Consider the following 22205-nt stretch of genomic DNA (forward strand, 5'->3'; position numbering starts at 1 on the left):
AGCGCTCCTCTGCCAGCCTGACACTTGCAGCAGCTGACCCACAGAGTGACCAAGAGACCCATCTCCACGTCCTCACGTGGCCAGCTCTCTGGTGACGGCTCTGCAGACACTGCCACTGGTGTTTTACAGTGTATTGACACTTTTCAACTGTTTTTCTGATTACCGTATTTCAGTCTTGACTTATATGTTAGTATTATCTGCAGACTCAACATAAACCTCTAATGATTTTCTAATATTTCTGGAACTTGATGAATGTGAATTGACTAAGTACAGTATATAGCTTTATATCAGCATTACTGAAAATACAGCAACGGTGTATATAACCATTACTCATTTATTTTATGGGGCATTTATTACTTGACCTTTGAAGCCTCGTTTTGGAATCTTCGCATTCCAAAATATTCCAGACCAGAGTGAGGAGAAACGGTTTTCTTACTGGAAGTAAAACCAGAATAAGTTAATTCTAAAGAAGGAGGAGGAAGAAATTATCAAAATGAAAAAACCTATAGTATCACATATTTGAGAAAAAATTGAAAAACCAACACAAATAATATGGGCATGCTAGCCGCTATTTGCTTTAGCGAGAAAGCTTTTATTATAAAATATGCATCTGCGTCCGCGGTCTTACGCTTTGCCTGTTTTATGATGTTCCTGGTCATTATGGCGCATTGCCAGTGGCAGGAGAGAGGCTTTACCTGGAATTGGAGATTTGTGCCTTTATCAATTGCGTGGTCGCTGACTGTGTAAATTTTATTAACAGATTAAGTAATTCTCACTAAATTGACATTTGCTCTGAAAATAGGAATTTGTTTGATAAATGACATTATTAGTCATTATGAACATTTTTATGACCCTCATCTGGAGAATTTCGGATGCTTTTAAAGAAAGAGCTCTGTTTCTCCCCGACAGGGCAAATGGAATGGGACGAGAAAGCAATAACACGGTAGCCTGGGATACAGGAGGATTTTACCTTTGCCAAATGTATGACAGTAACTGCAGGCAGGTCATCTCGCCTCTCGCAGCCCATGGTTTCTTATCTGTGAAGCAATAATATTCCAGCCTCCCGCAGAGGCAGTTGTAAGAATCAAATAAGCCTGTGGAAGTATTTTATAAACGCAAACGCCACACACGTGAGCATGACTTGCTTGTGAACAGCTGCTCTTGCTTTGTGTTCAGGTGAGGCAGGTGCTTTCACTCATTTGGAAAGTTTTGCTTTGTGGTCTCTCTCCTTAAGTCTTGATTTAGCTTGATTTGGAAGTTTAAAAACACAGAGGTTAGGAGGCCACACTGGCGTGGTTCTTGCTGTGTTCCTCTCTCGGCTGGGGAGCAGCGCCGGATCCCTGTGGGTCTGAGGCTCTAGGCTGAAACCCACAGACGTCCCCTGCCCTTCATCTGAGCACGTGGCGTGTTCGTGTAGAAAGGAGGCACTGTACCCCGGGGCTTCCTCGGGCCAAAAACGTCAGTGACCGCAGAGGTCAAGCCGTCCTGCATGGTAGGTGACGTTCAGTGAGGGGCGGCTGGGGTCCTGAAGCCACAACTAATGGAAACACTTGTAGTAAATCCTGTCAGTTTCCAGTATGCTCCAGAGCTGTTCCTAAAGGTGTGGCAGGTGCCTGTGCCTTCTGGATGACAAAGGGACACTGCGTTAAACTGTAAACTGATTAAATTTAGGGACTGGAAATTATGGGAAATTCCTTAGTGTTTTCTGGACAGTAGTTACATTTATCTGGTGTTGTTTGTTATATTTTGTTTTTTAAAGAAGACTCATGTGGGAGATAAAAGTCTAAACTATGATTGTTTTACTGTTATACCCCCTTTATGTCCCCAAATCTTTTTCTTTCTTTTCTCTCTCTCTTTCAACAAAAGTTTATTTCCTGGTTTGTACTAAGCCTTGTGTAAGGTGCCTATGGGTGAAATTTTAAAAATTATTAAAATGGATTCCTGCCCTCAATGAGCTTATGGTCTAGTAACCTTAGCAATAATGTATTTGTATACACTGTACATACTATACTGTGGCCAGCGTCCAGGAGCAGGCTGGTAGATTGTGGCTGGGCTGACATTTCTCATCTACTAAGGAGAGCTAATGTTCTTTGAGCTCTTACCCGGCGCCTAGCATTATTTTAAGTCTTTTACAGGTACTTGCTCATTTGATTCTCAAATCAGCTCTTTGAGGTAGGGACTATCATTAGCACCATTTCTTTTCTTTGAAAGAAGGTGTCTTCCTCAAGAGGTTAAATATCTGCCCAAAGCCGCATTGGCACTCACCACTCATGGCAGAGCCACAGCTATACCTCACACACGGAAACTGACAACCACAGGCATGCCGTGACTTTGTGCCCTCTACCCCTGTGGTATCCCATAACTGTAGTGGCTTATATTGTGTGTTTTCACTGATAATACTTAAGAAGTTCTCCTCTAATAATTACACTTTTCACACTTTTTTTTTTTTAAGACACAGGGTCGTGCTCTGTTGCCCAGGTTGGAGTGCAGTGGCATCATCATATGCCACTACATCTTACTTTCACTGCAGCCTTGAACTCCTGGGCTCAAGCAATCCTCCTGCCTTAGCCTCCCAAGTAGTTGGGACTACAGATGTACACCACCACACCTGGCTAACTTTTTATTTTTTGTAGAGATGGGGGTCTGGCTATGTTGCCCAGGCTGGTCTCAAACTCCTGACCTCAAGGGATCCTCCCACCTCAGCCTCCCAAGTGCTAGGATTACAGGTGTGATCCATTGTGCCCAGCAAGAATTGTTCTTTTTTTTTTTTTTTTTTTTTTGAGACAGAGTCTCACTGTGTTGCCCGGGCTAGAGTGCCGTGGCGTCAGCCTAGCTCACAGCAACCTCAGACTCCTGGGCTCAAGTGATCCTCCTGCCTCAGCCTCCCGAGTAGCTGGGACTACAGGCAAGTGCCACCATGCCCGGCTAATTTTTTCTATATATTTTTAGTTGTCCAATTAATTTCTTTCTAATTTTAGTAGAGACGGGGTCTCGCTCTTGCTCAGGCTGGTTTCGAACTCCTGAGCTCAAACAATCCGCCCGCCTCAGCCTCCCAGTGAGCTAGAATTACAGGCGTGAGCCACCGCGCCCGGCCAAGAATTGTTCTTTTAAGTAAATGGTTGTAGAGCTGTCCACGGACTACAAAATATTGTGCTTGTACCTCCTGACACACAGAGGAATCTCATCTGGGCACACAGTAGGTTTTTCTGGTGTGTTTCTCAAATTACTAATATACTTGACTATTGAAACCCCAATTTTCTGAATTTTATAGAACCGTAGAGCTGCATAAAGGCAGTGTGTGGAAAATAGGTAGAGGAGATCTCAGAAACCATCTTTTTATCTCTTCTTCCTTGGATCCTCCATGAGGTGTGCAAGGATTTTAAATAGTGCTGAGTTCACAGGTCTAAACTGGAAAACTCCAGTGACCTCTTCTGAGCCTTTTCTGTAATAACTGTTTATTATATTTTTAATCATCAGGTGAAATTCACCTTTGATTTCATAGAATTGAAAGAGGTTGGCTTCAAGGAGGCTGTAATTTTTTTCTTTAAACCCTAGTTGTTAGTACTTAGAATCAAGGTTTAATTGCATTTAATGGTAATTTCTTCTAAGCTTTGAGTAAAGTCCAAGATCTTTGAGAACCTATAGAATTATTGTGAGAATTCACTTCAGTTTATTTCAGCATGTATTGAATTCCTCCTCCATTCTGGGCCCTGTGGTAGATGTTTGGGCTTAAAATGTGCTCCTTCACCTCAGCTGCTTGGCAAAAACCGAAGGAGGTTGGCATTCCAACACACAACCACATGTGGGTGTCTGGAGCTTTGGCACAGGGATGTGCCAAGGCTGGGACATAGGAGAGGGAGTCTGAAATGCCTCCCCACTCCCTGTGAATTGGCTGATCCTTTTTACATGAAACCTTTGGATCTTCCTACCCCATCACCACACCAAAATTTAGGGACCCACGTTCTGGGAGGAACAGATTCCTGTGTGAGTTGTAATTCAAGTTCCTTTTGTTTAAGGTCGTTGGCTGTCTTCAGGGTATTCACAGGATTAAACTGGGAGAGCGAGGCCTCAGCACATTTAGGCAGGGAGGCAGAGAGGTGGAGAGCATGTGAGGAGGCCTGGAGATAAGGCCGGATGCTGTCAGGGACTAGTAGTCTCACTTTGCTTAAGTCACTCACTTTTGGAGACCCCAGTTTCCTTATGTGTAAACTGACTGGGTTGAAACAGATGGTCTCTGAGATCCCTTCCAAATCTGATGTTCCTGGGCTCTAAATTTAGCCACAGCACTCAGCGTTCTAGTAGAAGAACTGATGGCCTGAATATTCACGGAGACCTTATCCCCTGGAGGAAATGCTCTGCCTGTGGTTTTTCACACAGGGTCCCCCAGTTCACTGCGGTCCCCGAGATGTGTCCCAGGAATTGTCTCAAAGAGCAGCTGTGCTGGTGAGGTGCTTCCACCAACCCCTCCGTCTTCAACCCGGGCAACTTTCATCTGTTTTTTTAGTGGAATTATATTTAAGACTTCTTTGAATTAAGAAAGATCCCTTTGCTAAGAAAGATCTTTGAAAGGCTGTGATGGTAAAAATGAAAAAAATGAGCTCTTCAGTCCCCTTCACTGGAAAACTACAGAACAGAGAGCCTGGATCTTGGGTCAGATGATGTCTTCTGGGCATCACAGGAGCGATGAATGTTTGCAGTGTTTCTAGACTGTTACTTCAAACGCTTTTCTTTGCAAGTGTCCCCAGCTGTAACAGACCGATTTTCAGTGGTTGCAGTAATCCCTTTGCAGCTGGGGTTACAGATGTAAATGCTTAACGAGGCCAAGCAGGTAAGTAAATCAGTGAAGTCAGTAGCACGTAAGACAACAGGGAGTGGTGGGGACTGGAGACCTGGAAAAACACCTGCCCAGTCTAAAGGGGGCCACGTTTTCTCAGCTTCCGTGGATTATCGCCAGAGATTGGGTACCCATCTTTTGATTTTTCAGGAGAAGTTAGAAATCTAAATTAGATAAAACGACAAATTCACACCTAACGGGTACAATGCACACTATCTGGGTGAAGGGCCCACTTATAACTGATTCATATGGTACAAAGCAATTTATGTAACCAAAACATTTGTACCCCTGTAATATTCTGGAATTTAAAAAAACTTAAAAAACTGTTAGGGAAAAACAAAGTTTTTCTGTTGCCTGAATTTAGCCTGAGATCCACTAGTTTGCAAATCTTGCTTTGGAGAAACCCTTTGCGCAGAACGACCAATACACACAAATTCCTATCATCCAGAAGATGGTTTTCTTGCTATTATGTTAAAATGGGCTTAAATCAGTCACTGGCTTACATTGTTTCTATGATTATTATTATTGTTAATGTTGACTGGCAGCCTTCATAAATGACAAAGCTGGGGAGAAGCCACTGACGACCAGCTGTAACACACAACACTATTTTACTCCTGCTGTTCTCATTTAAAGTAGATTTTGTTCAAGGGAAATAAGATCATGGTAGAGAGTGGTGCTTCCCCAAATCCAGGATCACAATAAAACTCCTTTCTTCTGGTGGTTTTCAGTTAATTCCATGCATGGTTTATAATAAACTAGAGTTTGTGTGATATTATTTTAACCATATATGTATGGTGTCCCAGTAAATAAAACTGGATTGAAAATGGTTAAAATCCCCTTTACAAGGTGAGAATTAGCATTCCCCCTTGCTTATCCTTCTACTCCCATTGATAAAAGAGAAAGTACAGACCAAAAGTGATAGTTTGAAAATAGCAGCAACAATCACAAAAGAAATCAGAGGGTGATAATGTAGTGATACCTATTGCACGTATTTTCCCAGGAAGATAACAGACATATAGTTTTTAACCTTGTGTGACACAGCTTACCTGTTTTAACAATGCATGCAAAACTGCATCACAAAGGAGGGGGGGCTAGGTTTTCTTTTCATTTATTTTTCTTTGATTTTTTTTTGGAAAAAAAAATCAGAAAAGCACAAAGTATAATATACGGGTACCCACATACAGGGCCCAGAAAAAGTGAATGAGTGTTAGCACTTTGCCATATTTGTGTGAGAATGTTTTTTAAAGAAATGAAGCATATCAGATAAAGTATAAGTTCCTTTGTTTTCTTTCCATTCCCTTGTTTTGAAAGGCTGCCACTTGGAGGAAATTGTCCGGAATCCTTCTACTGTGTCTTCAGAATTTTATGCTCTCTCTCTCTATATATATATATATTACAATATATGCTACTATAAAATATACTATTTAGAGTGTTATTTTGTATATTTTGAAATTTTAACAAATGGCATCATAATCAACAATCTACAACTTGATTTTTCTCAATAAACGTGTTTTGATATTTATATCAACAAGATACAATACAAATAGGTCTAGTTCATTAATTGTGTTTTATACTATTTTATTGAATAGATAAGTCACTGTTTACTCGTTTGATAATGGATATTTCTGTTACATCTAATTGTTTTCCATTGCAAGCAATGCTGCAGTGAGCGCCCTTGAACTTGTCCCCTTAAGCACATGAATCAGTATTTATTAGGGTGATTTCCTAGGAATGAAATTGCTGGGCCATAAGATATATGTGTTATCAACTTTATTTAGATATTGCCAAAATGTTCTCTCACATGGCTATGCCAAGTTATACTCCTTTTCAGCAATGCTGGAACTAGCTTTCTAAAACAAACATGCCAAGTATACTTTGTATAATTTTGAGGGTTTTGCATTGTGAAATTTAACCTTTTTTCCCACCAAGTGTCCTGTATGTTTCTTCACATGTATTAATATTTCCCCTACCTCCAAAGGTTCATTTGTTTGGCTTTCTTAGAAAGAAATCAAAACTTCGTTGTTCATGTACATTCAGAATAATGAACACGATTTTTAGCAAAATTTTGCTGTATTCAAGTGTTCTTTCAGAATGAGATCTTTTCCTTAATCTAAATTTAACTCCCTTGCCTTCATTCTCACTATTTAAATGAATAAAATTTCTGACCTTTCCCACATTTTCATAGGTCCTGGGGGATTGTCTGAACACTTTGTGCATTATGTTTGATATTTTTCTATTTTAAATCATTTGAAAGGTAATAAAAACAAAATAACTCTTGATGTTGGCTTTAGTTCATCTCCTTAAATTCCTTAAGTTTTTTAGACCTATCAGGTATCTAACTTAAAATTTCATTTTAGTGGCACACAAATGTAGATGTTAATGCAACCTCCAAGAACAACTTCCTGAACCCAAAACTGTTGCTGCAAATCTAGACTGAAACCTGCTGAAACATTTCCCCCCTGCAGTTCCTTCTCTACTACCAGGAAGAGTGTCAGCCCGTCTGGAAGTTCAGTTACATATAGAAATGTTTTTAAACTGAGCTCTTAAATGGTAACAAAGTTGAGCTAATGGTAGACACTAATGATAGGGCCCCAATAAGTATCTAGAATTTTTTTGAGATGTTGTTTTTAGTTCCTGTTTACCATTCACATTCGGGTATCCTGCTTTTTAAAATTTTATTCTCATACTAAAGGAATGAACAGAAACAGGCATCAGAGCCTCTGGCCCACTGCTGCTCTTTCAAGAAACACTGAGTTTTAATATAAAACTCTTCACAAGGCAGACCAGAAATAGCTGGGAATTGTCTTGAGTCAATACAAAGGCACTGTGTTGCGGCCTCCCTAAATAACCTTGGTGGAAGGTGCTGGTCATATTAGCATGCCGAGTCCCCTTGAGGAAATCCCACATGCTATAAGTATGTGTTGTTATGACTTGACATTTATAACATTTTTGAAGCTTTTGTTTTTTGTTTTTTGGGGAAGCTGGGTGAAATGAATATAATTAGATTTGTGTTTTGAAAGATCCCTCTGGCTACAGTTTAGAGAATGAGTTGCAGGGGCCTGGAGGGGCTGCAGGGAGATCAGTTAAGAGGCTCTTGCTATATTCCCGTGAGAAGGGAACTCATCTGGGCCAAGACGGTAACAGTGGAGAGGCTGAGATGGACACACTTGAAAAGTATTTAGGAGGCAAATTCAACTGGATCTGGTGATGGCTGGGCCCTGGGGGCTTAGGGAAAGAGCAGTATCGTGGTCGAATGAGTTTCCTCAACTCTGGATATGCAGTTATGTATGGGATTTAAGTAGGTACGTGGGATTCGTGTCACAGGTCCATGTGAAATACTGTAATAGCAGTATTGGCTGAAGCCGGGGAAGCCCAACCACATGCCATTTGCTGCATTGTGTGATATCTGGGCAAAGCCCCACAGACAAAGCGCATTCCTCAAGGCAAGTAGCAGTTTACATTAGGCAGGCAAAAATTGTAGTTTTCCTTGTAGTCATGGTATGCTTAGTTAGGAAGATTACTGCTGAAGCAAGAGTGTAGGAGGAAATATCTCTTATACTCATTTTCAAGATGGCCTGGTCAGTGGCTGGTGTTCAGATGCGCTCACAGTTGAGATGGCCCCTAATACATGTAAATGTTAGAGCATTTTACTTGCAGGTGAGGATATTGGCTGGAAACACACAGGAGGATAATTACATGTATTTCTCAAAATGCTTCGTGACACTTTCACCAGCAGTTCTTACGGAAGGTCTATTTATGGGGGAAGGGTAGGGCAGGGGTTTGGCCATCAACATTTTTTACTCTGTTAAAGATGAATACGGGCATTAAGGGACCGATGATGGCTTTGTTCAATATTGCGTTGTCTGTCAACAGCAGACTCAGCATTGAAATTCGAATCAACTTCTTAAAAAACAAAAACAAAACAAAAAGAAGACAATAAAAACAGAAACAACAGCAGTATAATCTAAATATATTATCTGTAATTAGATTGCTCACGTAGCAGATGTATCTACCCCATGAAATGTTTTCCATTATCCAAAAACTAGGAAAAAGAAGTCATTAGCCTTAAATATGATATAATCCAAGAATCTCTTCATTCTCCTCAGGCTAAATTGATTATCGGCTGTGATCACTCTGGTGCATTTACCCAGTTGTAACTTCTCGAACAATTATTGTTACTAGATTAATGTTTGTCTTTTATTTGTGGGGGTTAGTGGAAAGGTGGGGGGTGGAGAGGAATGAGTTCGAGAAAAGAAAAAAAACCCCACAAATCTCAGCTGTTTTAAAACGCCTGGTGATAGGAAAAAGAAACTGTCATCACTAAGCCCTTTGGTGCCCCCAGAATAGAAATACTGAGCTAAATTAATATGAATGGCCACACTAATTTGGGGGCTTAAATGTAACCAGTGAGGCTCTCTGCAAGACTGATTCTCCGTATCTGTCTGGGAAGAAGTAGAAGGGCCGACTAGCAAGAGTAGGAGACACGATTTCTCAGGCTGCTCTGGGGAACACCTCAGTAGCTACCAGAAGAAGGATCCCATTGTTGATTTTATTTGAAAAGGTCCAATCGTACAATGGTCCTTCTGAGAACTGTACCCCTATGGAACTCTTTTAACTGCCCCTTGCTTCCTGGATGCCACTAGGACTGAAACGACTTTCTAGAACCGCTGTGGACACGTAACCTTCCCATCTCCTGCTCCTCTGGAAACCACACCCCCCAAAGTGCCCTTGATCTGAAGCGGTTTCTGGAACAATGAGCTGTTGTCTCTGCTGTGGGCACTAACTGTGACTGCTTGGCTAGCTAGTTGTTTTGCATAAGACGTTTCATCCCATGCTTATTGCATGGTTTGAAGTGGATTTCATTTTCGTGAATGTGATCTTGAAATAAAATCTGCTTGAGCTGATCTAAGGCAATACTTATTAGACCAACTTCAGTTAAGAAATTCAAAATCCATAGGATAGGGCACAGTTACTTTTTTTCTTTTCCTTTTCGAGGGTCTTTCTTTTTTGATGACTCCTCTCCTAATAGTTTCAGGTCATGACAGCAGCAGAAGTCCTACATCTTCTGCGAGGTGAGATCCATTTATTTCATGGGAATCAGGGTCTGACTTACCAGTTCCTGACGGCCCCTGCACTCTCCAACTGCCTTCTGCTGGGTGTAGCCCGGCTGGTTGAACAGACGGTTACTGCCTCCCAAATGCCTTCGAGCAGTTGTGCGTTGGACACTGGGGGCCTCTCATGTGGATGTTCCAACCATGTCAGCATGGCCTCTTCTTTCAGCTTGCTTTGTTTATCCGGCAGCTCATTACTTGAGACTAGCCTGTCAAAATAGGTTAAATATTCTTTGGGAAATATGGTCACGTCCTCGAGATACCACAAATATGTTTAATACAGGGAAGATTGGCTTGATAAGAAAAACATGATCGACTTGCTTCACCAAAAAATATTTTCCTGTTATTCCAGTTGAGTTTCCACAAGCATCAATAAGCACCGGCAAACCTAAGGGCAATAAATTTGTGCAGCTGACACATAAAGACACCCAGGGAAGCAGGGAAGATGATTGCTGATGATTCGTTCTAACTACTTGACCTTCTGACCTCTTCTCCAGATATATGACCAGGATGGGACACTACAGCACTTTATTGATGGTGGGGAACCTAGTAAGTCGAGCTGGATGAGGTATATCCGATGTGCAAGGCACTGCGGAGAGCAGAATCTAACAGTAGTTCAGTACAGGTAAAGTATATCTTGATTTACCACCTACAGAAGCCGTGCGGCTTGCGTATACAAATTCAGGCTTGCTGCTAGTGGTTGGAAAAAACCCTGCAGACCTCTGCAGGACTGGCAGACACTTTTCGGTAGGTTCTTATGACAGCGATTTCACAAGCATTCGGGATTAAAGGTGCTAGTAGACAACTTCCTTCACTCAGGGCATGTGGTAACGTTGCTTCCACATCATTGTCTGAACTTCCACAGCAGCCTAAATGAGTCTAGCAAACCCACCGACGTGGGGTGGTTTCCCCCAGCAGATGTGTACACACAGATAAGTAGGAATTCAGAGATTCAGCTCCAGGCCCCTTGCTTTCAGTCTCCGTCAGGCTGTCTCCCCATGGGGAACAGTTTCATTTGCACGAAGGCATGGGAAAGCAGGAACTCTCTACCTTCCCAAGGCCACCTTTCCAAAACCGTTAAGCTTAGCAGCAATGGCAGAGCTGGGGTAACTCCCCTGCCCTCCCTAAAGGTGCCAGAGCTTTGGGTTCTGCCTTTTGATGACGTAGGGTATATTGCAGATGAGCAGGCGCTTCCAGAGCATAGACAAACCCTGGGTTTCCTGAGATACATGGTCAAAGCCCCAAAGGGTGAGGAAGGCGAGCGGAGCCATCCCCACTGCCTGCAGGGAGTTCCGAGGGCGGCCAGGGGCAGCGAGGGCCAGGCCGTCTTCCCGCGCTGAGGGCATCTCAGCGCACCTGCGCCCAGGCGCTGCCGCGTGGCGCTGAAGAAGGCTACGGTGGAAACGAGAGGGCAAAGACAAATCGAATAGGAAAAAACCCCTACCACTAAGCCTTCTTTTCTCAAAATCCCTCGAAAACATGTGCCATGTAAATATATGAGCTCAGTTATAAACAGCCGTGTTCCCTTTAGAATCAGAAGCAACTGTTTAGCTTTATTAGGCACCACGGACACATCAAAGCGGAGGGAGGGCTCTGTGCTCGGCAACTTGGAGTCCTGCCTGTGGCTATTTATTTTCCTTTCTTTTTTTTAAAAAAAAAAGAAAATGAAGCTTTTTTTAATTTTTTTTTTTAACTGTCTTCCCCTTATAGGTTAAAGGCTACACAAATCTGGCTTGCTCTCTGAAAGTCTCCGGTTCAAAAGAAACATTTGGGCAGCATGCGACTCGCTGCCTTGGTTTCCACTGCAGTTTTATTTTATTAAATAATGGTTTCCATGAAATAGTACAAGACAGTATTTGGTTACACCGTCGTATAGAGGCTTTACCCACCTTTATTGCAGCTGCATTTCTGTCCTGGGGTTTTTATAAAACTCTGAGCTAGACAATTTGTAAAGATTGTACTTGCCCATTCGGCCAGAGATAGTTTGGCTGGATCTGTAATGAGTACCCAGGGAACACTTGGGGCGAACTCCGAATTTGGGAAAACAAGAAACCCCTTGGAGGAAGATGGGCACGAGTAAGTCATCGCCTATCTGTCAATATTAAGTGGATTTTACAACTCCCCTTTCATGATGGTGCTTAAACTACGAGCTCTCTCTGCCAATCTGTTTTCGATTACTTCAGATCTTTATAAAATGAACTACAAAAACACAATTTTAAAAACTGGCATCCATCACCAGTGACCAGGTCCAAGAGTAAGAAAATAGAAAAGTTGGACCCTGAAGAGCCAGCCTAATTTTTATTGTACATGAATGTCCTCTTCACAAAAAGTCAGCTGGTTTAAATTCATTCTGTTATGATTTGTAATATCTAAATGGAATTTTCTTCAAAGCACCCTTGATTGATTGACCCTTAGCTGAACGTTTTGTTTTTATTTTGAGGCTGACAATAATGTTTGTTGGCATGTGTTCTGCTTCAACTGCGTTGGGACGCCATGAAGCTATCTTTATGAGTCATCCAACCACAATACTAAATACATGTCAGCAAAGGAAATATTATCTGAAAAGGGAAAAATCCCTTTGATGTGCTTCAACATGCAGAGATTTCTGCGAGTTTTGGAAGCTCTGCCCGCTTGTAAGGAACGGTGTATGCTTACACATTTTTTTCCCCCTTTCGGCCTACTCTGTGTCTCAGAAGACCACCCATTGCTCGAAAACAGTTCTGCTCTTTCAGCGGCAAAGTGTGTCATTTGGTTTTAGCACATTCATTTGCCGGGCGCTGTGTTTATATTAAGGGAAGCCAAACCGAGAGATGAAATGTTACAAGGGTGAAGTACAAAGTAGACTCAATTTTTCTCAAGTTAGGAGATGCCAGTGATTTATAGCCCAGCTCTAGTTTTGATTTTTTTATGTAGCAGTGGAAAGAATTAATAAAATGCACAGCTCTTCGAGATGCAGAGGGAGGAAGGGTAGTGAGGGTCGGACAACTGGCTGGAGTTTTTGTCAGATATTCATACAATGTTGGGAAAAACATTGTGCTTAGCTAGCAGTGCCCTCGTGAGACAGAGTGGCAGCAAGTGAGGAAAATAACAAGATAAATGAAATTTTTGCAGCTGCAAGTAAAATATTGAGAATCTGCACTTTTTTATTGATCTTTATGATCCTATTGCCAAGAGCCACTTTGTGGTGACAAAATATGTTGACAAGTGCATATCTCACTGCCATGAAAAATGTGGAGAAGGATTCGCCTTATGTCTGCACTGTTATACAAGGAACAAATTGCCCTGCTACAGCCAATTCCTCACAGAAAGGAGAAATTTAAGGCCCACCAACCCTACACACTTTTATCTTGAACTTGAGGCTAATATTTGTAGCAATTCTTCATTGAGAAAACCAGTCACACTCTCATTTTTTTTTTAATCTGTAGATTTTTCTTTATAGTACCAAAGCTGTTATAAAAAATGTTTATTTCTTGGTACCTTCACTGTATCATTTCAGAGTGTAATCTTTCAGCCAGAGTAAAGTGCTCTTCTTGTATTTATTGAATTTCCATTCATTTCAAATAAGAGAGTTTTTCTCTTCTCCTGTATCAAACTTTACAAGAAAGGCAGTGAAGAGGATTTTTATTTCTCTTAGTCCTTATATCACAAAGCTGCTTAATTTTATTACAAATTCGGGAACTCCCCATACCAAATTGCACGAATACACTTAATGCTTTTCCTTCAAATAAGAAATCAATAGTATTTATTTATATATGAGGTTGGGGCACCAGTGTCTTTGCAGTTTGCCAAGAGAGAGAATTTTCTCATTAGTGTGAGATGAAATTTTTTTAAAAAATGAACTCTTCCTTTCTCCTGTCTCTTGGGCCAAAAATCTGTCTCTTTAGCTGAGACGTTCTATGGTGGGACACTGTGGAAATCAACTGTGCACTGTTTATCATACTGAGTTATGGGCTCTAATTGGTTGCTGGGGATAAAAGGTATGTGTAGATTTATTACAAACAGAAACTGTTTAGGTGGAGCTGGGCAGAACTTTTGGGGGGCAATAAAAATGTGGATGGGGACACATGAGTCCTATGTATTACTAAGCTGGGTTTTCTTTTGTTTTGAATAGGTCGAATATATTCTACCGAGCCTGTATAGATATCCCCAGGGGCACCGAGCTTCTGGTGTGGTACAATGACAGCTATACGTCTTTCTTTGGGATCCCCTTACAATGCATTGCCCAGGATGAAAACTGTAAGAATTTATTTTAGCTCTGAATTCACATCTCAAAATACCTATTTCAAAGATAATTTTTTAAAAGTGTTTTTTGAAACTCCTGAAACATGGTTCTCTATGATGCGTAACGCAAACGTGCACAAGTCTGTTCCATCGTTTTCTTTTCCCTGTATGTCGTCTGCTTTCTCACAGGGCACCTTAGTCTGCACAGGCCCCGGTTCTTCTTCCCTATTCACAATTTCAAAGACTGCCAGAGTTTTAAATAAGAGCTGTTGGCAAAGTTAAGTCACTGAGCACCTACTATGTGCCTGGTTCTGTGCTTGCCACCTTAGAAAGTTACAAGAGCAGTGAAAGATACAACTTCTGCTCTGAAAGGAGGCACAGTTCTCTTGGAGCTATACTATGTGCAAAAATGAAATAATAAGAAAACAATGCCGTTTAATCAGGGGTAAGAACCCCTCCCGCCAATTGGGTGTTCTTCCTCCTACATAGTCATTGGAATGAGAAGTGATAGTAAAAACTGTAGATATGTGACTGAGGAATTTGTGTCTTTCTAAATTTTTTGTTTAAAATCATGTCTAGAACCAAGTAATTTTCTTATATCTTTATTATCATGCTAATCATTATCTTTAAAAAAATAATTTAACATCTAAGCAAATGTGAGCTTGCAGCAACTTTCACTTAAACTTCATATTTTTGTTTTATCGATTCTTTGGAAAGTATTATCAAGTAATTTCCAGTTTTTGGAACAGAATTGTGTAATTCTAATGTGCTTCAGTGAGAAACACTGGTTTCAATGATGCTGTGTTTTCTTGTCACCAAACTGACTAATTTGTGAACTGATAATTTGATATTATGCTACTAAAAGAAGCAAAGATAACAAATACATTTTGTTATTGGATAAGAAACTTCATTTTGGAAAAAAGTGTAATTTTCCTTTTTTCTTCTCCACTCTCTCTCTCTCTCTCTTACACACACACACACACGAACTTGATTTAAAAATGCTCATATTACTACTGATCAAAATACTGATGATCAGATATTTTTTCCCATGTTGACTTAAATTTCTTTGTCAAAAGTAAAATCCTTGAAAAGCCTATTACTATCAACTTTCCTTTTCTATTTTACTCTAACCTCAAACCAATCTCAAATCAAAAAACGAATCTTTGGACCTATAGTACATTCCTCTTACTTCCCAAGTTTCCATTGGAAAGTTTCTTTTCTGCAGCGATACTGCTGTTTGAGGGAGTGTCTGTTTTCATAGGAGAAAATCTCAGTGTTGGACATGAGTATGTGGTTGGAGTCAGAGGCAGATGTGGACGTGGAGGCCACTGTGCTCTGGTTTGCCCAGAATGGCTCCGTTCCTGAAACTCTCCTGAAACTAGATCTAGGTCCACACACAGAAAAACACCAGCATCACCCCCCGGTCTGCTGACATGGGCTTGTCTGTGCGTTGGAACCTTGACATAACCTCACCTTCTGAAGTGTGGAATTTGATCCAAAAGGATTCCAGAAAACCTTTGAGGTTCCCTGTCTCCTCCTTTAATACAACCTGCTATATGCCCTGAAGATGTGTGGTGTGTGCGTTGAGGAATGTCTAGGAGTGAACATGGCGAGGCCTAGAGTTCGAAAGTACACGGCACATAGTCCACGTAGCCATCCATCCATTCGTTCATTGCTCAGATATTTATGGAACACCTACCACGGGCCAGCGTCTTTGCAAGGTGCTGCGAATACAGCAGTGGACAAAGCAGGCGAGAATTCCTACCCTCACGGAGCTTACATTCTAGTGCAGGGGGACAGATTATCAACAAGCATAAAAGTGAACACATAGTTTGTCAGATGGTGATAAGTGTGGTCGGACTGGATAAAGCAGAAAAGGGGTAAGGGGTGCCAGGAGTTGGGAGTTACCGTTTCAGAGAGTGATCAGGTTAGGCCCCACTGGGAAGGTGGCCTTTGGGCAGAGACTTAAGAAGGTGAAGGGACGAACCGTGTGTTAAGGGGGGAAGAGCATTCCAGGCAGCCAGACTAGAAGCGTGAAGGCCCCAAGACTGGAATGTTCCTGGCGTGCTGGAAGAGCGTCACAGAGGCTGCATGGGGAGGCAGAGTGAGCAGGGTAGGGAGAAGTTAACTTGGACGTGGGCGGATGCAGGGGCAGGGACCTTGGAGGACTCTGGAGGCCATCGGCAGGACCCTGGCTTTGACTCTGTGTAAGCCCGGTGGCGAAGGGGCCTGTTGGAGGGTTTAGAGCGGAAGAGTGATCTGACTGAGGTTTTAGCAGGATCGCTCTGTCCGCTGAGTGGAGGCTGGACAGTGAGGACGCGGGAGGAGCAGGGAGTCCAGCTAGAGGCCCTTGCAGGAATCCAGGGGAAAGACAATGGTGGTTTGGAGCAGTGTGTGGCGGTGGAGGTGCTGAGAAGTAGTTGGATTCTGGAAATATTTTCAAAGTGAAGCCAGCAGCATTTTCTGACACATTAGATGCCAAGTGAAAAAGAAAGAGGAGTCGAGGATTGACTCCGAGGCTTTTGGTCTAAGGATCTGAGGCAGAAATGGAAACCATGGCATGTCCACTTAGGGAATGCATTTCTTACCTTTGACATGGTCCTGTGGATGGGAGACTCACATCCACATGTTGCTTCTACCTTACGATGCTGTTATGCGGACAGGAGGGATCGAGGGGTTGGGGTGGAGCATTTTGGGGTCTGTGTGCCATTCACAGCACCTGACAATGGGTGTCAAAGAGTGTCCCACCTGGTCTTCAGGTTCAGGGCAATAGTGCCAGAAATGTACTTTCTGGAAACAATACATGGTTTACTTTCAGTCCTTTTTTCTGTTACAGTCCAACCTGTGTGAAGCATTCTTGAGGTCGATGATTAGAGTATTGAGTAAATTCTACCAGGGTGTATGTTATGTCATTTAGCACCTGAAATCCTTGAAAGAAAATTTGCAAAGCCACAGGAACTTGAATAATTGTGGACTCAGTAGGAACACTAACCAGCTCTTTTGGGTTCAGTTCAGAGCTCTAAGTAAGGGTTGAGGGAAGTTCAAAGGGAATTAAGCCATCGACTAAAATGCTCAACAGTGACAATCCCCATTTCCCCCAAGAGTATTACAGGAATTTTACTTCAGTTCCTGTTTCAAATTCATATATCTGTCATGTGATTGGCCACCCAAGAAACCAGCAGAAGCCTTCATCAGATAGTGTGGGGGAGATATATGACTTTGAGTCTGACTCTGAGATGGAGTCTCCTTCCATGTGATTCACTGAGATACCTGGGAATGCTTTATAATGAGGATTCCTTATTCCGTGCTGAGAAAATACTCTGTGATTTAAAAGCACAAACGTGTGAAAGGGCACGGACAGAATAATTTAACAGATAGCCTTCCACAGCCCTGAGTAATTTAAATCATCTCCACCAGATTAGCAATTCTAAGACAATTTTTATCCCACTGAGCTACACACAGAATAAATTAGGTACTTTAAAAAGAAGCTTGAGATCAAAGACTTATTGGATAGAATACCCACAGAGCCTCCTTATAGTGCTAGGTCCAAGTAAACAATTAATAAATGTTCACTGGATAAATATTGGGAATTTTTATTGCCGTTACTAGAAGGGATTCAATGTTTCCACTGGATTTTTCTTTGTTAGAGAAACTGATACCTGGACCAAGATATTCAGGGAAATGTGATTTTGCTCAGTGAATAATACTTATTAAGCACTTTCACTTATAAAAATATAATTTTCTTCCCGTGGTTGTTGCAACATTGAAAGTGCACATTTCCTGCGGAGCGGGTGCGGCGGGCTCGGGCACGGTAAGGGCCCCCCGTGTTGGTGGCCACGGAGCAGGGGCGGCCGTGGCGCGCTCCCGCCTCGACAGGCCACCGAAAGCCGCCTGGATTCAAAGAGCAGACAGCATTTCACACAGGCATTCGGGTTCTGGAAGCAATTCCTGTGTTATTTTTCTTTTAAAAAAAAGCCGTGGTTATAAATGTAATAGAGCTCCAAAGACAGAGCCGCTCCGGCCACCGCGGGCCCTCGGGAGAGCCTGACGGCAGGCCCGCGTCGACAGATCGCATCCGCAGAAGGAACGAGGTCCCCAAAGCTTCCAGTGGGGGATCGGCTCCTGCAGAGTCCAAAGACCGTAGCGTATGCATATTCGTTTCAGAGGAAATTTTAAAAAAACCCGGGAATAAATGTTAAACAAGTCTTCCTGCTGCTCCTTCTGCGCGGGCACGTGGAGCTGAGGTAGCAGAATGCGAAACCAGGTGGCCGTGCGGGAGTTGCCGCCCCGGGCAAACGCTGCCTGGAGGAGGCCAGCCTGGCTCTTTTGATTGTAAAGAGCAGAAAATAAAAAGGGAGCCCTCTGCGCAGTGCCCCCAACACCCACCCCCAGTCCAACCAACAGTGAGAAGCTAGGCCAGGCTAAAGGAGGCCCTGCTCAAGCCCATGCCCTTGACCTTTAGAAGACTGCAGTGCAGTTCAGCCCGCGAGGCAACCTGTGTGCAGGGCCCTCGGGGAAGTATTGTGATGGGTGCAAAACCCCAGGCCCTATCCCAGAGGAGCTCCGTCTAGAAGAAGGCACATAAGCAGACAACTACAATATAAAACACAACAGGGTGCCGCGTGAGATGGCCATAGCACCACGCCTGAGCCAGGCCGACTGTTGATGCAGTTGGGAGGAGTCAGGGTTCCAGGCCCCTTCTGTACCATTTGAAGCGGAAATTGGACTCCTTGCGTAATCCAGGAACCAGAAGGTACTATCCTGTCTCTGAATGGGGACTGGAAATATGTTGCCCTCAAGCCAATGAACTGTCCATCTTGGGCCATTGGTGAAAACAGGCACACTAGAAAAATTAGCCCTGGCTGTAGGATGGCGTAAGGCTCGATTTTGCCCTACGTGCCAGGTAGGGCAACCCTGGGCCAAGAGACTGATATAAAATTTGGTCTAGAACTGTTGAAACCTGTAGGTTCCCAGGTGGAGCAAAGGAGGGGTCAGTGGGTAGGAATGCCTTTGCGTCCACACAGGGCCCCAACAAGAGGCAACACGGACTGAAAACGTGATCACAGAGAAACATGGCAAAGGATTCAGGGAAGTCACTGTCATGAGAGACTTGACTTTCTGGGACTGTAGGATGTTGTGGTGTGCTGTCTCCATCCTTGCTACAGGACAGAGGTGCTCATTCCCCACGTTCATGGCTGACATCTCTGAGAGGAGCTTGTCTCCAGGAATCGCCTTCAGCCCAAGAGAGCTACCTCGCCCTTGGCCATCCTTCTTCCCGTGGTAGCCCGTGTCCCATGACTGGTCGCTGTGGGAAGCACTGTGGGACTAGCTCCCTTGCCTCTAGGCGGGACAACTCTGGAGGACTTTCCCAGCCCCGGGCTGTTAAGCTCCTCCCTCAGCCCAGTCCTCCCCAACAGGTGTCGATGCCAAGGGCAAACCCCAAATCTCCATCTCAGAGTCTGCCTCCCGGGGGCCTGACTTAAGACACGTACTCCCAGATTTATGTTTTCAATCCTGACCTCTCTACTGAGCCCCAGACTCCTGTCAACTGTGTCTGCAACATCTTCACTTGTGTGTCTCACAGGCGTCTCGAATGGAACCTATGGGACACTAACCCCATTCTATTCACTCTCACAACCTGCCTCACCCCAGCTCAGCACTTCTCACTCTCGTTCATCTGGTTGCTCTTTCTGGAAGCCTCGGCACCTCACTCATGCTGGTCCTTCTATCCATTCATTCACCACGTCCCGTTGACTGTGTATTCTTAATGCGTTTCTTCTCCTCATCTCTACTGCCACCGCGTGATCAGTGTCACCATCCACTCTGGCTCGTCCCCTGCGGCAGACTCCTCCCAAGGTCTCCACACTTTGCCTCTTTCGTATCATGGCAGCCAGAGTGAAGTTTCATCGATTTGCTTATTTCATTGTTTCAGCTTATTCACTCGTTACATAAGTAGCTGAGTCCCATAGATCACAGACCAGAAAGTGCTGTGGACACACAGGTCTCCTTACAAAAGGCAATTCGTAATCTTGACAGGTACTCAGGCATCCTTTCCAGAGATAATTTTTGCCAGTTCAAGCATCCAAGTATATTCTCCCTTTCCTTCTCTGGCTCTCACTGCCCCCTCCCCTTTTTATGCAGATAATAGCATGCTGTACATACATTGTTCTGCACTTTGCTTTTTCATTTATCACTATAGAGTGGTGATGCATTTAAAGCATAAGTCTGATCGTCTCACACCATAGCTTAAAACCTTCTTTTGGCTTGCTATTACTCTTATGCTAAATGCCCAGTTCCTTGATACGGTAGCCTGCGGGCCACATTCGGTCTCCAGAGACATTTTGCATGGCCCACATAGTGTCTCACAGAGTCGGAATCCAAGAGTCTTCGGACTGGCCCTGCCGTGTTCAGTTTGCTGCAGCCCTGCCATCCTCTGTCGCGCTCCCTGCCTCCCCTCACCCCGTCACATATGTCCATGGCCTGGCCAGCTCCCACGGGCACTGGCGACTGTGCTGCCTTCCTCTCCAGCCTCGGCTGCAGCGCATCTGCCCTTCTCTCTCGGGCGCCATTGGCTTTCCTTCAGTTCCTTCAGCGCCCCGAGCTCCTTCCCGCCTCGGCGTGGCACACGGACTCCGTGGTGGAGCTGCTGCCGTTCCGTCTCCCTGCATAGCCTTTGCCTCCCTGTCTGCCGCCCGCTCCCTTTGGAACTCAGGGACCCTCCTACACCAAGTTTAGCCATCTCTGATTTACCATTTCCTGGCATCCCTTTCATTGCTCTCCTAGCACTTGCCACACTTGTGGTACTAAATTTTGTCAATTCTAAAATTTGTATATTTTTCACATTTTAACCTTTCTGAAACTGGTAGGTGTCTTGTAATTTAATGGTGACTTACAATTATAATGGTGAAATTACTGGAATGGTAGATTTGATGGAAGTGAGTAAATATTTGTCTGTAAAAACATCAGCTTATGTTGCCTGTCTTTCCCACTAGAGTTTATGTGCCATGAGGGCAGGGACTGTGGCTTTCTTGATCCCCCTTTATCCACGGACCTAGCGCAGTGCCAGGCATGTAATACATGCTCAGTAAGCATTTGTGGACCAAATAAATGGGCAAGAGGAGTAAAGTAGGACTCCTGAATTTACCTCCCTTGGTGTATTTTTTGTTGTTGTTGTTGTTTGTTTGTTTGTTTTGAGACAGAGTCTCACTCTGTCACCCAGGCTAGTGTGCAGTGGACTCATCATAGCTCACTTCAACCTCAAACTCCTGGGCTCGAGTGATCCTCCTGCCTCAGCCTCCAGAATAGCTGGACTACAGGTGTGCGCCACCATGCCCAGCTAATTTTTTCTATTTTTAGTAGAGATGGGGTCTTGCTCTTGCCCAGACTGGTCTCAAACTCCTGACCTCAGGTGATCTTCCTGCCTTGGCCTCCCAGAGTGTTAGGATTACAGGCGTGAGCCACAGTGCCCAGCTTCGATATTTTATTGATGAGTTCATGTTCTTCCTTGACTGTATCCTTCAATGCTTTGAGAGTTGTCCTCATACCCTTAATGTTTGCCTTTATAGACTGAAAAGATTTACTAGCTCAATATTGTTTCATGCAGAAACTACTTCATCTTTCTGGTCATTTTAGCTGGCCATCTCTGCACCTTTCGCAGTCGTCTGTATTATCTTTCTTGAGTTGGGATGAGATAGTGCTTTGTGCTTCATTTCCTATCCTTTTTTGGACAATTTCCTGTGTTAAACTTTTGTCATAGCCAGTGAGGCTGACATTTAAAAAGAATAATTTTCTGTGTCTTCAAAAAAGTTCTGCTTTAAAAAAAATTATACCTTTTAGACCTCTAGGGTCCTGTGAAACTATACAGGAACCCTATGGGACAGCTTAAGATCAAATATAGTTGATTCTGTGAAATTATTTATTCCTATCCTTATTTTTTCTTTTCTTTAAATTATATGCTCACTTTCATTCTGTGGGCTGGAATTTATTCATAAGTACAGTAAAGGACCATGTCAAAAAGTAGAATGCAAGTGTTGGAAAAC

The 22205-nt window shown here is 43.3% G+C and overlaps 1 protein-coding gene across 1 annotated transcript in view; it reads left to right on the forward strand.

The window, feature by feature from the left end:
* PRDM6 (PR domain containing 6) overlaps window positions 1–22205 on the forward strand; it is a 96382-nt gene that overhangs the window by 54476 nt on the left and 19701 nt on the right. Inside the window, exons 3-4 of the mRNA XM_012664284.1 lie at window positions 10443–10570; window positions 14057–14181. Coding sequence (XP_012519738.1) covers window positions 10443–10570; window positions 14057–14181 — 253 coding nt within the window. The remainder of the gene's footprint in view (window positions 1–10442; window positions 10571–14056; window positions 14182–22205) is intronic.

The sequence above is a fragment of the Propithecus coquereli genome, unplaced genomic scaffold (genome assembly GCF_000956105.1).
Source record: "Propithecus coquereli isolate 6110/MARCELLA unplaced genomic scaffold, Pcoq_1.0 Scaffold88, whole genome shotgun sequence".
Lineage (NCBI taxonomy): Eukaryota > Metazoa > Chordata > Mammalia > Primates > Indriidae > Propithecus > Propithecus coquereli.